A 14,188-nucleotide genomic window follows, 5' to 3' on the forward strand; every position below is an offset into this window, starting at 1 on the left:
AAGCAACACCTAACTCCTGATCACAGGGGACAACTCAGTGCGCTCTTCCAGATGTTTTCATTGATGGGGCTCAGATATAAGGGCTCAGGCAATCCTTAAGGTATCAAGGACCCAAGTTGTTCAGGGTCTAGGATAGCTTTGTGAGTGGGCAGACCCCTTGTGCAAAGCCATTCGTGGTGGCTTTTCTTGACCTGTGCAGATGCTTTTGCTGACTGTCTAGTGCATGTGAAGACGGTTGTGGGCCTGACCAGGCATACAGAATAAAAGACGAGCATATTTACATGCAGAGCGCACTGCAGGAGCCCCTGCAAAATCTTTCATTACATCTCTTGTTTTCATGTCACATCAGCTCCTTGGAAACTCTAAAATTAATGTGCACCTACTGAAATTTCCTTTCCAAACAGCTTCATGCTGTGTTTATCTAGCAGAATCAGATCCTCGTGCCGCCTCTTCATACTGCTAAAGCATCCTGCAATACTGTCATTTAGTTGAAGCAACCTTGGCTTTTGGGGTCTTCCTCTTTGGGAATATCCGTGGGGCCTTGGGGCCTCCCTCCTGACGGGGCAAGGTAGGAAAATGCCGAATCGACAGGCTTGGCCTTTCTTGGTCAGGCAGTGTGATAGCCTTGATGGTGCTCCTGAAGTCATTCTTGTGTGGATTGTCAGGATTTCAAGGTAACTAGGGAAAGAGGGGTTGGGCTTGCCAGCTGACATCCATGCCTCTCTGATTCTTGAAGATAGACTGCTACATTGGGACTGCCCTTGGCTCTGTAGAGCATGTCGAGCAGTTAGTGGTCCCTGAGGCACAGTCCACCAAGCATCCATAGTAGCTTCTGGTTGGTATTTGGAGCATTCTTCAGGCATTCACCTTCCAGGAACTCTCCCCCCCCCACACACACACACCACCAAGTAGTTGTCTTCTCCATCTCAGAGGTTGATCCAGAGAGATGCCTTCACTCTACTGTCTATTTGCACAATTTTTGACCCGCCAGGCCAAAAGAAGCCCAACAGCTGTGCATCGTAGCCTGCCAGGTGCATCCCACCCCTCCTCCATGTCTTCCAGTCCTGGACAGGTAGCAAAGCCAGGAGGTTTATTTGGGTCTTGAGTGGGCTTCATCTGGCTTGGTGGGTCTCATGACTGTGCTGGAGAATCTGCCCCCGGAAAATGCAGACAGTAAGTTTGTTCCCAGCTTTTTAAAGGTCTAGTTCAGTCCTCATTTGGTGAGGCTCCCAGGCTGTACTATCTGAATTAGTTCTCACCGAAGACAGACTTCAATAAGTCCAAGATGAGACTAAGATAAAGTGCTTGCCCTCCAGTAGAATAAATATTTCAAATAAAATCAACCTGAGACAGTCCAGTCAAACAGCTATTGATCTCTAAAAGCCTGAACTTAAACCCAATGAATATTCCAGAGATCAGCTCCCTGCAACCTGCCTAAACACTGATCAATATGCAATTACTTCCCCCGAAAAAGAGTCCCTAAGTTCTCCAGCCAAAAGCTGAACTTTATTTTTTAGCCTCTTATTATTTTGACTTGCAAGGTGAAGGAGAGTTGGAAGTGAGGAGGGCAGGGGAGAGGAGGTAAGTGAGTTGCTACATCACACCCTCTCCTTTAAACACTGTGCTGTACTGCTGAGCTCAAAAAAGGTAACCTGTGGAATTGGCTGCCTTAAGATGCCACTCTGTTGAAGGCATTGCCCAAGTGGACCCTTGATCACAGGCTCTCTTTTGTCCTTGCCTAATTTACTGGATGACATGCATATTTCTTTTGTAGTTTTCTGTATTGTTTTAAATGTTTGTACACCTCTTTGATACATTTTGTGAGAAGGGGTATAGAAAACACCCCTTCCCTGGGTTGGTAACAACAGTAACGTTCAGTTTTGGCTTATGCAGTCAGCTGGTGTGGACAAGGTGCTGATCGCTGTACATCCAGCCATGTGCCCTCTTGACTCTAGTGCCTCCTGGCTTATTAAATCTAGCAGAGGCGGTTTGACTGGTTGGATCCCGAGTGTGGTTAACACTTCATTGCATGAGGGGGTGCTCCCTGCTGCCTTGAAAGAGGGGGTGGTATGGCCATTCCTGGAGAAACTGGCCCTGGACCCGGACTGGAATAACCATTGACCAGTCACAAATACCCCTTCTTGGGGAAGGTGGTGGAGAGTGTGGTGGTGGGGCAGCTGCAGGCATTCTCAGATGATGCAGATTATTTAGATCCATTGGCCATGGGACCGAATTGTTCTTCGTTGCCCTAATAGATGACCTTTACAGAGAAAGGGACGGGGAGTGCAACCTTCCTCCTGCTTCTCAGTCCCCCTGAAACCTTCAGTAGCATTGACCATGGTCTCCTTCTGTACTGGCCCAGTGGAATGGGAGTTGGAGGCACCATGTTACGGTGGTTCCAGTCCTATCTACAGTTCCAGAGAGAAGCGTTGGGCAGGTGTCGTCCCCCTGGCAGTTATACGGACATAAGAAGAGTCCGCTGGATCAGGCCCGTGGCCCATCTAGTCCAGCATCCTGTTCCCAGAGTGTCCAACCAGGTGCCCGGGGGAAGCCCACAAGCAGGACCTGAGCACAAGAGCACTTCCCTCCTGCGGTTTCCAGCAACTGGTATTTGGAAATATACTGCCTACTACTCTGGAGGCACAGGATAGCCATCATGGCTAGTAGCCATTGATAGCCTTATTCTCCATGACTAATCCTCTTTTAAAGCCGTCCAAGTAGGTGGCCGTCACTGCCTCTTGTGGGAGCGAGTTCCATACTTCAATTACTCATTGCGCAAAGGTTTTTTTTCCTGTCCTGAATCTTCCAACATTTAACTTCCTTGAATGTCCATGAGTTCTCATGTTATGAGAGAGGGAGAAAAAGGTTTCTGTGTCTGCTTTCTCCATGTCATGCTCAATTTTATACACTTCTATCATGTCTCCTCTGACTCGCCTTTTCTCTAAACTAAGAAGCCCCAAATGCTGCAACCTTCCCTCATAGGGGAGTTGCTCTATCATTTTGGTTGCCCTTTTCTGAACCAATTCCAGCTGTAAAATATCCTTTTTGAGATGAGTCGACCAGAACTATACACACAGTTGTGCTTTGAGGTGCTTCATGACACTATTTTATCCCTGATGTGTTAATATAGATATGAAGCCACTGGGAGCATCCAGTAGGAGTTTTGGGGCAAGGTGCCATCAGTACTCTGGTGATACTCAGCTCTACTTCTCCATAACATCTGAATCAGGAGAGGCTGGAAAATAAGCTGAGCTTGAATCCCAGCAAGATGTGGCACCATGGATGAGTGGTTCCCATGTCTGAGAAACAGCAACTGTCTGCCTTGGATGAGGCTGCACTCCCCCTGAAGAAGGAGGTGTGCAGTCTGGGGGTGCTTCTGGGCTTGCCTTTGTCACAGGCGGCACTGACCCTGTGGAATTCCCTCCCTTTAAATATTAGACAGGCACCATCTCTGTTATCTTTTTGATGCCTACTGAAGACCTTCCTCTTCCAACAAGCCTTTTGAGTAAAGACCATATCCCAGACCGTGTCCGTGTTGCAATTGCTTTTTCAGAAGTTTTGAAAGCTTTTTCTAAAAAAAACCAACAATATATTTTAATCTTTTTTTAAGATGTCTTCAAAGCTTTTAAAAGATGTTTTTAAAGATGTTTTGTTTTAATGTATGTTAAAGTCTGTTTTTATGATGTTTTTAAGTGTTTTTAGTGCTTTTGTTTGCCGCCCTGGGCTCCTGCTGGGAGGAAGGGCGGCATATAAGTAAAACAATGTATGTGTGTTTGTATGTATGTATGTATGTGTAGAGACCCAGTGTGGCATAGTGGTTAAGGTGTTGGACTGCGACCTGGGAGACCAGGGTTCGAATCCCCACATAGCTATGAAGCTCACTGGGTGACCTTGGGCCAGTCACTGCCTCTCAGCCTCATGAAAACCCTCTTCATAGGGTCGCCATAAGTCGGAATCGACTTGAAGGCAGCACATTTCCATTTATTTATGTATGTATGTGTGTATGTATGTAGCCTCAGTGGCTAAAAGTGCCTTTTATATCCTGTGCTTGGTGCAACAGCTACAATTGTTCCTGGGCCTGGAGAACGTGAGCACAGCAATTGAGGCATTGGTGACTTCCAGACTGGATTAGTGCAATGCACTTATGTGGGGCTTCACTTGCACTCGAACTGGAAACCAGTTAGTGCAGAATTCTGCAGCCAGATTGCTGAGAGGAGCAAGTCGCTGTCAGCACATAACGCCTCTGCTCAGGGATCTGCACTCATTGCCAATCTGCTATTGGGCCAAGTTGAGGGTGTTACCTTTGGTATGTAAAACAACAGCTTGGGACAAGTTTCCTTTCAGGATTGCCTTCCCCCGGAGGTGCTCACTCGAGCAGACAGTGACAGGTGCCAAATAATACTTGTTCTGCGCTTGTAAGAAGTCGCTCTTTCAGCGTGGCAGCGCCTGTGCTTTGGAACTCCCAGCCTGCGGGCATCAGGGAGGCACTTCTGCTGTATTCTTTTTGGCGCCTGCTTAAAACATTTTTGTTCCGACAGACATATCGCATCAAATAGATGTTGATGTGTTTTAATCTCTTTTTCGTTTATGGCTGTTTTAATCATTCTTCAAAAAAAGTTTTAATTACTTGTTTTTAAGTTTTTCATTCATAATTTTTTATTAATAATTGCTGTCCTTGGCTCCTGCTGGGAGGAAGGGTGGGATATAAATCAAATAATAAATAAATAAAATTTTAATGTTTTCATATCAGTTGCTTAGAGGGTTTTTTTTTACAGTCAAGCAGCATATGAATTTTTGTTTAAATAAATAAACTTCCCCAGTCCCCTCTCCTCCGCTCATATGAATGGCAGCTGCCTACAAGAAAAGAAAAGAAATGGCTACAGAAAAGTTGCCGTTTGAGTGTCTTTGGGGTGGAACTCAACATCGCAAGTCATGTGGGGAGGGGCACCGAAACCAGCAGCCGGTTTCCACAGGCCCACCCCTTTTTTGTAAAGTGCCTGACAGCAGTGTCATGTAGTAAGTGGCTCTAGTGTTGGGCTTGGATTGAGCAGGGCCAGGTTCGCAACGCTGCTCAGCCATGAGGCCAGTTGCTTTCTCGTGGCCTAGCCGACATCATGGAGTCCTCCAGATAAAATGGTGGCTTGGGGTGTAAAGCACGTGTGCCGATTTGAGCTCCCCCTCCTCTGGGTAGAGAGCGGGATGCCAGTATGTTTCTGAAGCCTGCTTCTGCAGATGTGCGACCTAATGAACACGTACCCCATGTGCTGCCATATCATGCCTTTCCCAGCCATTGCTTCGCATCATTGGTGTAACTGGCTGTAAAATGCACAACATAAAGGAACTCTGGGCATGAGTACCTTGTACTACACGTTATTGGGGAGGGTGGCAGGGAATTTGTCCTGAAGCTGCTGCTGGTGCTCTGCAGCTGCCATGTGTTTCTCCCATCATGCCGCTTGACCGTCTGTGATCTCATAGAATCAAAGAATAGTAGAGTTGGAAGGGACCTACAAGGCCATCCAGTCCAGCCCCCTGCGCAATGCAGGAATCCAAATCAAAGCATTCCCGACAGGTGGCTGTCCAGCTGCCTCTTGAAGGCCTCCAGTGTCGGAGAGGCCACGACCTCTCTAGTAATTGGTTCCATTGTCATATGGCTCTAACAGGAAGTTTTTCCTGATGTCCAGTCGAAATCGGGCTTCCTGCAACTTGAGCCCATTATTCTGTGTTCTGCACTCTGGTACGATCGAGAAGAAATCCTGGCCCTCCTCTGTGTGGCAACCTTTCATGTACTTGAAAATGAGGATACTCCTTGTGCTTTTTTAGCTTCCCTGTAGGTGCCATACAGAGTAGGACAGGCTAGATGTCTGGTGTCTGTTTCTGCCTTTGGTAACACAGTGCTGTGTTCTGGGATCAAGAAGGCAGGTGAAGGAACGCCCTGAATTGGCCGGCCCAATGTGAGGCTGCACTGGCCTGCTAGTGCTGTGCTGGGAGGGCTCTGTGTTGAATGTCAAGAGGCTGCCAAGATTTCTTCTCCCTCTTTCTGCCTTTCATCTGTTCACGTTCCTATTCAAGCATCTTGGTGGCTGTTCTTTTAGTTTATTCTGGAATTGTGTTTCTCAAACTCTGACTCCCTCCCCTGAACAAATAGGGGAATTATGCTTTGCTGAAGGAAGCTGTGTAGGCAATCAAATGCCTGCTTCTTGCACTTCCTTTGTTGGTATGAATTACAAACATACGCCCACAGTGGCATTTTGCAGCAGCATTTCACAACGTGCCCGTTTCATTCCCTGCTGCTGGCAACAGCCATGAAAAAGCAGAAAATCCTGGTTGGTTTGCTAACTGGCATTCTGCATTCATAGGCCAGAGCTAGTATTGGGTACCAACTTAGCTGTTGCATGCAGGAAAAAGCACACAGACGAAAAATAAAGTGACTAGGAAGCAGCACTCAGGAAGATTATTTGGCTACAATGCAGTAACAAGTTCTCTGTGAGCACCATTTGTGATGAGTAAGAACTGTGCAAAAGCCTTGTTCTTCCGGCGGGGCTTCCGCAAGAGAATATCCTGCCGGATTGTGCCCTTGGGGTTATAGTGAATACAAAACTCAGCCTGGATCAGCAATACGGAAAAGCTGAAAAGGGCAACCAGAACGATCAAGGAGCTGGAACAAGCACCTTCCCTATAAGGAAAGCATTTGGAGGGTCGGTTCATTTGTAAGGTTTGGAGGAGGTGCGGTTGTACTATTGGTTTTGTTTCATAAAAGAAAATAAAAATAAAAAGACTGTCAGGAAGGGAGGGGCATGATAGAGTTTTATAAAACAAAGCACAGTGTGGGAAAAGTAGATAAAAATGTCTTCCTTCCTTACATTGCTAGAACTCCGTGACCCATCATGCTAAATCATAGTTAACAGTTTACTTTGAACGCGCTGATTTGGGCTGTTAATCTCCTCCCTGCCAGCCCCTGGCTTGGCATTATGTCCAAGCTGGCAGCTGCTAAGTTGTTACAGCAAATTCCCATCCCCAACCACCAAGGTGTAAAACTGAGGGGGGGGCATGCATACTCGCAGGAATCCCTAGTCCTGTGGGCATCTCTCACCAGCAGGCCTTCCTTTCTTTGGAAGCGTCGTCTTGTCCTAGGAGACAAGGCTGAGCCTGCTTCCCTCTCCAAATCCTGTTCAGCCGCCCCAGGCTGCAGCTTCTCTCCCTCCCTAGACTTTGACTGGAGGGGAGAGAGAAGCCAGAATTCCAGCTTCACCATTAAGGTCAGCTTGGTTTGGGGGGGGGATCCCTGTGCACCAGACTGTTTCAATGTTTCAGTCTCCCCCTCCCATTCCTCCTCATCTTGGAGTCCCTCAGGGATCAGTATTGGGAGCTGTGCTTTTAAACTTGTTCATAAATGATCTAGAGTTAGGGGTGAGGTGACCAAGTTTGCTGATGATACTAAATTGTTCAGGGTTGTTAAAACAAAAAGGGATTGCGAAGAGCTCCGGAAGGACCTGTCCAAAATGAGCGAATGGGCAGTAAAATGGCAAATGCAAGTCAATGTAAACAATTGTAAAGTTATGCATATTGGAGCAGAAAAAAATCTTAATTTCACATATACATACATGGGTTTGAACTGGTGGTGACTGACCAGGAATGAGACCTTGGGGTCTTAGTGGATAGCTCCATGAAGATGTCGACCCAGAGTGCGGCAGCTGTGGAAAAGGCAAATTCCATGCTAGGGATCATTAGGAAAGATAGTGAAAATAAAACTGCAGAAATCATAATGCTGTTGTATAAATCTATGGTGCGATTGCATTTGGAGTAATGTGTACAATTCTGGTTACCTCAAAAAGGATATTATAGAGCTGGAAGAGGTTCAGAAAAGAGCAGCTCAAATAATCGGGGATAGAGCAGCTCCACCACGAGGAAAGGTTGCAGCATTTGGGGCATTTTAGTTTAGAGAAAAGGAGAGTAAGAGGTGACATGATAGAAGTGTATAAAATCATGCAGGCATGGAGAAAGTGGATAGAGAAAAGTTTTTCTCCCTCTCATAACACTAGAAGTCGTGTTGGAAGATTCAGGAAAGACAAAAGAAAGTTCTTCACACGGCACATATTTAAACTATGGAATTTGGTCCCACAAGAGGCAGTGATGGCCACCAACTCTGAGGGCTTTGAAAGAGGATTCCACAAATTCATGGAGGATAAGGCTATCGGTGGCTACTAGCATGATGGCTATGCTCTGCCTCCATAGTCCGAGGCAGCATGCTTCTGAACACCAGTTGCTGGAAACCACAGAAGGAAAGAGTGCACTCAGGCCCTGCTTGCAGGCTTCCCATAAGAGGCAACCGGTTGGCCGCTGTGAGGACAGGATGGTGGACTAGAAGGGCCACTGGCCTCATCCAGCAAGCTCTTCATATGATCTTACTTCCCTCCTCATCTTCCTCCAGAGTCTGCCATTCCAGGTCTGGGCTCAAAATGGCCACAGGACTCGTGACCCACACCATGACCTGTAGGGTGAGTGTGGGGTTGCTTTCTGGTTGTGGTTTGAGAGAAAGAAACCACCGTCCCCAGTTCAGACAGAATGCAAAGCCAGGGGTTGTGGTTTGTTTCTTCTGCATGCTAGCAGGGAGGAGTAAAGCGGCTCAGATTGAAGTGTTCATGGTAAACCAATATGGATCAATGAATTCCAGTCTTATGAGAGACTGGCACAATAAAAAAGGTCACTTTACATTATTGCATGCTTTAGGCGTATGCTTGATATGAAAATATAAAATTGAGTTGAGTGAGTGTAAAAGTTGGAATGTAGGTTCTTCCTTCAGCTCCCGGCTTCTGCTTATTTGCACACACATGCAGCTGTCACAGAAGAAATATGACATATTATTAGCGGATCAATACGGCGATGAGTAGGGAGTGTTGTTCCCCTTGACATATCCATTCCACCTCATTCCTCTTGCTATAGTTACAGTTGTAAGAGGGGAGACCTGGTCCCTGTGTATGAAAGGTCAATAAAACAAGAACATCTTGTGCAGAATAAATATGCATTCTGTTCTGAGTATGAGAACTAGTCAGTAATCATGACTAACGTCTGTGCTGTACTGGGGATACAGTTTACAGGAATCTGACTTGACTTTGGAAAGTGAGGCAGTGCATGAATGGTCATCCAGGTTCTCTCAAAGGTTAGCCTAGGCTTCCCCAACCATGTGCCCTCCAATCCTGGCTGGAGCTGATAGAAGTTGCAGTCCAAAACATCTGTAGGGTATCAGGCTGGGGAAGGGTGGACTAATGCATGAAATCCAGCTTTGGAATTGGAAGAAATCGAACTGAAGCACTGAGATTGAGGTGGTTGATGACCAATGTGGTCCTCTGGATGGACAGTTTGACTGGGAACCTCCACAATAACAGTGGTCCACTCTGCACAAATTGAAAGTGCCATCCGAATTAGTTGCCAAGTAAGTGATGGTTAATGATGATAACTGTATGGAAGCACAGTTAGACTTGAAGCCTTCTGACAGTCAAGCAAATTTCTGGTCTGGTAATTTCTGTGGTTGACCTTAGGGCACAAGTGTGTATGTTTGGCATTCAGTGCAAGAGAAAGGACAGGCTGAAGTTCAATGTGCCCTGGAGGCTGACCTAAAATAGAGAATGCCCAAATCCTCTCTCTTCTGCAGAGTAAGAATAAACTTTGCCACTCATTCATCTTTCCATGCATCCTCATCCAACTGGCAGAGAAAAATCTTTATCTTGCAGTAAAGTGCATTGCCCAGTTCACTGACAAAAATCCTTCTGCTTACAGAGAGAAGAAAATCTCCAGGAGTAGTGCCCTGAAAGTCTTGGATCATGCCATGATTGGGCCGGAGGGAGCAGACAACAGCCACAAGTTTGTTGACATTCTTGGCCTTAGGACCATCTTTCCGCTCTTCATGAAGTCACCCAAGAAAATAAAGAAGGTTGGAACATCAGAGAAGGAGCATGAAGGTATGACTTAAAGCCCAAGCAACTACCTTTCTGGGGAAAGGAGGCCTCTCAGTAAAAGGCCCACTCCAGGCAAGTGTCATGAATCCTTCACTAGCCTTGTTGTTCGAAATGCAACATAAACAGACTTGCACACCCAGTTAAGTATATGTGAGGCTGGGCTTGTTCCCAGCATCTCCTCCTCACTGGCTTGTCTGCTTCCGGCATGGTGGTTAATTCTTGCATATGTGTACGTGAGCCTGTTGTGTGACACTGTCTTTGTGATGCCAAACTCTTTTGAAAAGAGTAATGAGCAAACGGCAAATGTCACCTCCGTAGCAGTGTTTTTCCTGCCTCCAAGCACTGAAGCATGACGTGAACATCAGGCATTGCAGACACAAACTACCTGTGGCTCCTTGTCCATTGATCCCTCTGTTTCTTTCCACCACCCACCCACTCTTCGGGGATACCCAAAATTCCCACCGTCCTCATCTGCTGCTGGTCTCAAGTGCTGGTATCTTCTTTTGAGCCCAAGGAGAGGAAATGCCAGCAGAAAATGCCAAACTTTCCATGGTCAAAGCTGGCAGCTGGTGGTGAATGCAAGTTCTTCCCCAGTAGCTAGTGAGGAATGTCTATCAATTCCGCCCCCCCCCAAAAGCTAGATGTATAGTATTACTTATTACACTGGAAACAATGAGTGGCATGAAAACGTCAGCAGAACTACTACTACTACTACTACTACTACTACTACTTCTTCTTCTTCTTCTTCTTCTTCTTCTTCTTCTTCTTCTTCTTCTTCTTCTTCTTCTTCTTCTTCTTCTTTATTACCATGTGCCATTCACTGTAAGGTCCCAGGGCAGGCTACAAAAAATGTGAAATACAACATTAAAAACAGTTTAAAACAAATTGCAGTAACAAAAATGTGGTGGATCCTAAAAATATATATCCAGGATAAAGAGGTGCAACTTCAGCATTTGCAAAGAGCTGTGTAGTGAAGGTGCCAGACCCACCTCTGTGAGGAGCGAGTTCTGCAACTTAGAATGCCCATCTTGATTTCACCCTGTGCTGCCACATCATCCCATTTGTGCCGCTGTCCTCTCCAAAGCACAATGAAAACTGTAGTGTTAGCCCAAGAAGACATTTTGTGTGCTCTCCCCCACCTTGCAGCTGTACCATGTGACCTGAGAGGCACACTCCGGGATCTCTTGCAGTGAAAGCTGTAGTAATAATAATAATAATCTGATTATATCCCATTCTTCTGCTAAACACACCCAGAGAGGCATGCAACATGCCCTGAGTCCATATTACATGATTGGTAGTTGCCGATGCAAATCTCAGCCTCTCTGTGTGGCCACTTCCAAGAGCTGCATCCTCTGCAGTGTTTGGGGAATGATGAGAAAAAGCACTTGCTTTGTATAGAATTACTTTTGTGATGCTGCTGTTGCCTCCTCAGATCCTGAGTGCCAGCTTCTGCTTCTCATTTGGATTTTTAGATGTTCATAGGGTAAGTCTAGAAGGCCTGTGTTCGTGCCAAGGGTCAGGTTAGGCATTTTAAATAAGAAATAAATTACCAGGGAGATCCTGGCTCTGGCTGTCAGTTCAGTATCCTGTGCACGCTTTATAAGCTGCTCTTCGCCAGGGAGCAAAACAGAGTAAATTCTGGATGAAGGGCTTTTCTCCAAGTTTTTTCCTTGCCCCCGACAAAGAGTACCCAGCTCAAAATGTGAAAGGGCACTTTATTGCTTACTGGTGCTGTACAGGTCACAACAAGAGATGCACAGAATTTGCATTGCTTTCGGTATCCTTTGAATAAATACACCCAGCTATCCTAAACATTCAGGTTTGCTTAGACAGAGAAGACGGGTATAATGGGGGAGGGGTAGTGTGAATAGTATCACAGGGAAGTGGGTGGGATGACTTCTTCTTTCCCTACTTTTCCAGGCCACCATTAAATGGCATCAGCGGAGAGGTGTGTGTTTTCTGCTTGTTGGAAGAATCAGAGGTCAGGAGCCTGGGCTTTGCTGTCGATGAGATTGCACTGGGGGAGGCTACTGGTTTGGCCAGCAGCAGTTTCCCTACTGAAGAATGTGCCAGTGGGTGAGCTGGTAACAGAGCATTTGCTTTGGAGTGCTAGCATTAGGAATCTGATAACGTTATATTAATGAAGGCAATGGCTTGACAAGGCACGTTTCAAAAGGTTGCAGTCGCGGCTCAGATGAGCTCAGCATCTTGGACATGGCTGGCAGGCAGAGAGGCATGCAGAGAGGAGCAGACCGAGCACAGGAGGCTTTGAAGGCCGTCATGGAGGTTGGCTTTTGGGTGGGTGGAGGATGCCTCTTTCCATACAGAGGCAGCCAATTCCATATGACAGGAAGAGTTTTTGCTTCCTTCTGAGACAGAGTTGGATAGAGCCATGGAAGACTTGGTGGATACAAAATGGAAAAAATGGATCCTGACTTAACGGTGACCCTATGAACTAGAGTTACCAGGTCTCCGGTTTTCGGCCGGAGTCTCCGGTTTTTTTGGGTGGCTCCAGCTCTCTGGCTAGCATCCCTTAATCTCCGGACTCTCAGCTTCAATTTTTAAAAAAATTAAGTTTCTAGGTGGCCTGGTTCCCGAGATATACACCAAAATGTCAGCCACCCCCCGTGACTGTTTAATCTATTTAACTGATACGACGCTGAAGTTGGTTCCTAGTTCCGAGTTCCTTATTTGTTCATCTGTTTGCTTTCACCAATCCTTGGCTCAGCCCTCTCGAAACAGAGTGGGGACAGCACGCGAAATGTGAGTTGTTGAGTTGGAATTAGGGATGGAAAAGAAATTTGATTCAGTGGCATTTAATGGCCAACCTGCCAATTTCTCACTTTCTAAAACAATATGCAAACTGAAACACAAGGAAGCCAGATTTCAGCTGAACCTCAAGAAAAACTTCCTAACTGTTAGAGCCATACAACAGTGGAACCATTGACCTAGGGAGGTGGTGGGCTCTCCAACACTGGAGGCCTTCAAGAGGCAGCTGGACAGCCATCTGTCGGGGATGCTTTAAAGTGGGATTCTTGCATTGAGCAGGGGGTTGGACTCAATGGCCTTATAGGCCCCTTCCAACTCTATGATTCACCAGCCATCCTTCAAAATTCTCACTTCTCTGAATTTTGCAATGCAGCTCTTCAGCAAAGTAATTCATACTACCTTACTAGGGCAAACTGTGCATAAATCAGCATGTATCAGTGAAAAGAATGTTTTCCTTTTTAAAAAAACTTATTAGGGCAAATTGTTTTGCAAAAATGTGTATATTAGGCAACATTGCATACAAAAATGTGTATATTAGGAGAAAATTGCACCAACATGCTGAAGAATTTTCATGAGGTTTTTTTTTTTTTAAAGCAGATTAGTGTGGAAATGTGGAGAATTGAACTTAAGATTGGAAAACTGAGAAATGGAAACAGACTGAAATTTGCCTGTTTGGAATGCATGCTCCACTCCACTGAGTGCTGAATACCTGAGAGAGAGAAATAGCCATGGGTCCATGGGGGAGGCAATCATCATTTCCAACTGGAACACTACTGGGAAGGACACATTATGCCTGCAATTTCGAAAGGATTGCCTGCTCAGCTGCCAAGCTCAGCCCAAGTAAAAACAAAGACAACCCTCACTACTTTATTACATACAGTAGCAAGCAGTCTCCCGATCATACTCTGGCATTTGACCCCTTGGAGCACATGCACGCACACACACACACACACACACGAGGAATTATGCCCACCTGTAATAATATGTTCACAATGCTGCCTGGTGCCAGTTATCACTCTCACAGCCGTATTCTGTGCCAACTGAAGTTTCCAGGCAGTTTTCAAGAGTTGCCCCATGTTCATCGCACTGCAGTAATCGAGGCATGGCACAAAGAGTTGCCTTTGTCCTAATGCTTTCTCGTTGCCCTTTGCGCTCCCTGGCGCACCTGGTGGCATTGAATGTTTGGGAGGCATTTTTTGTTCTTCCACTTTTTCTACTAGATGTTGGTGCGCCTCGGTGAGGCTTGGTCACGCAGGGACACCCAAGGAGCCACGCCTCCTGTCATGCCTCCTAAATCCTATGCTCTGCTTGTCTCATGGACACTTCCATTTTCTTGTGCTCGCTTGTACTAATAAAATATTGTCCCGACTTTGACTAAGGGAAAGGCTGTAGCTCAATGACATAGCATCTGCTGTGCATGCCAAGTTCAGTCTCAAACATCTGCAGGCAAGGCTTGTAGAGGAGCT

At 46.1% G+C, this 14,188-nt stretch overlaps 1 protein-coding gene across 1 annotated transcript in view; it reads left to right on the plus strand.

Moving 5' to 3' along the window:
* Positions 1-14,188, plus strand: part of CTNNBL1 (catenin beta like 1) — a 139,699-nt gene that overhangs the window by 73,735 nt on the left and 51,776 nt on the right. The window contains exon 11 of the mRNA XM_061630757.1: positions 9,775-9,956. Within this exon, the coding sequence (XP_061486741.1) occupies positions 9,775-9,956 (182 nt within the window). The remainder of the gene's footprint in view (positions 1-9,774; positions 9,957-14,188) is intronic.

Source organism: Rhineura floridana, chromosome 6, assembly GCF_030035675.1.
Source record: "Rhineura floridana isolate rRhiFlo1 chromosome 6, rRhiFlo1.hap2, whole genome shotgun sequence".
NCBI lineage: Eukaryota > Metazoa > Chordata > Lepidosauria > Squamata > Rhineuridae > Rhineura > Rhineura floridana.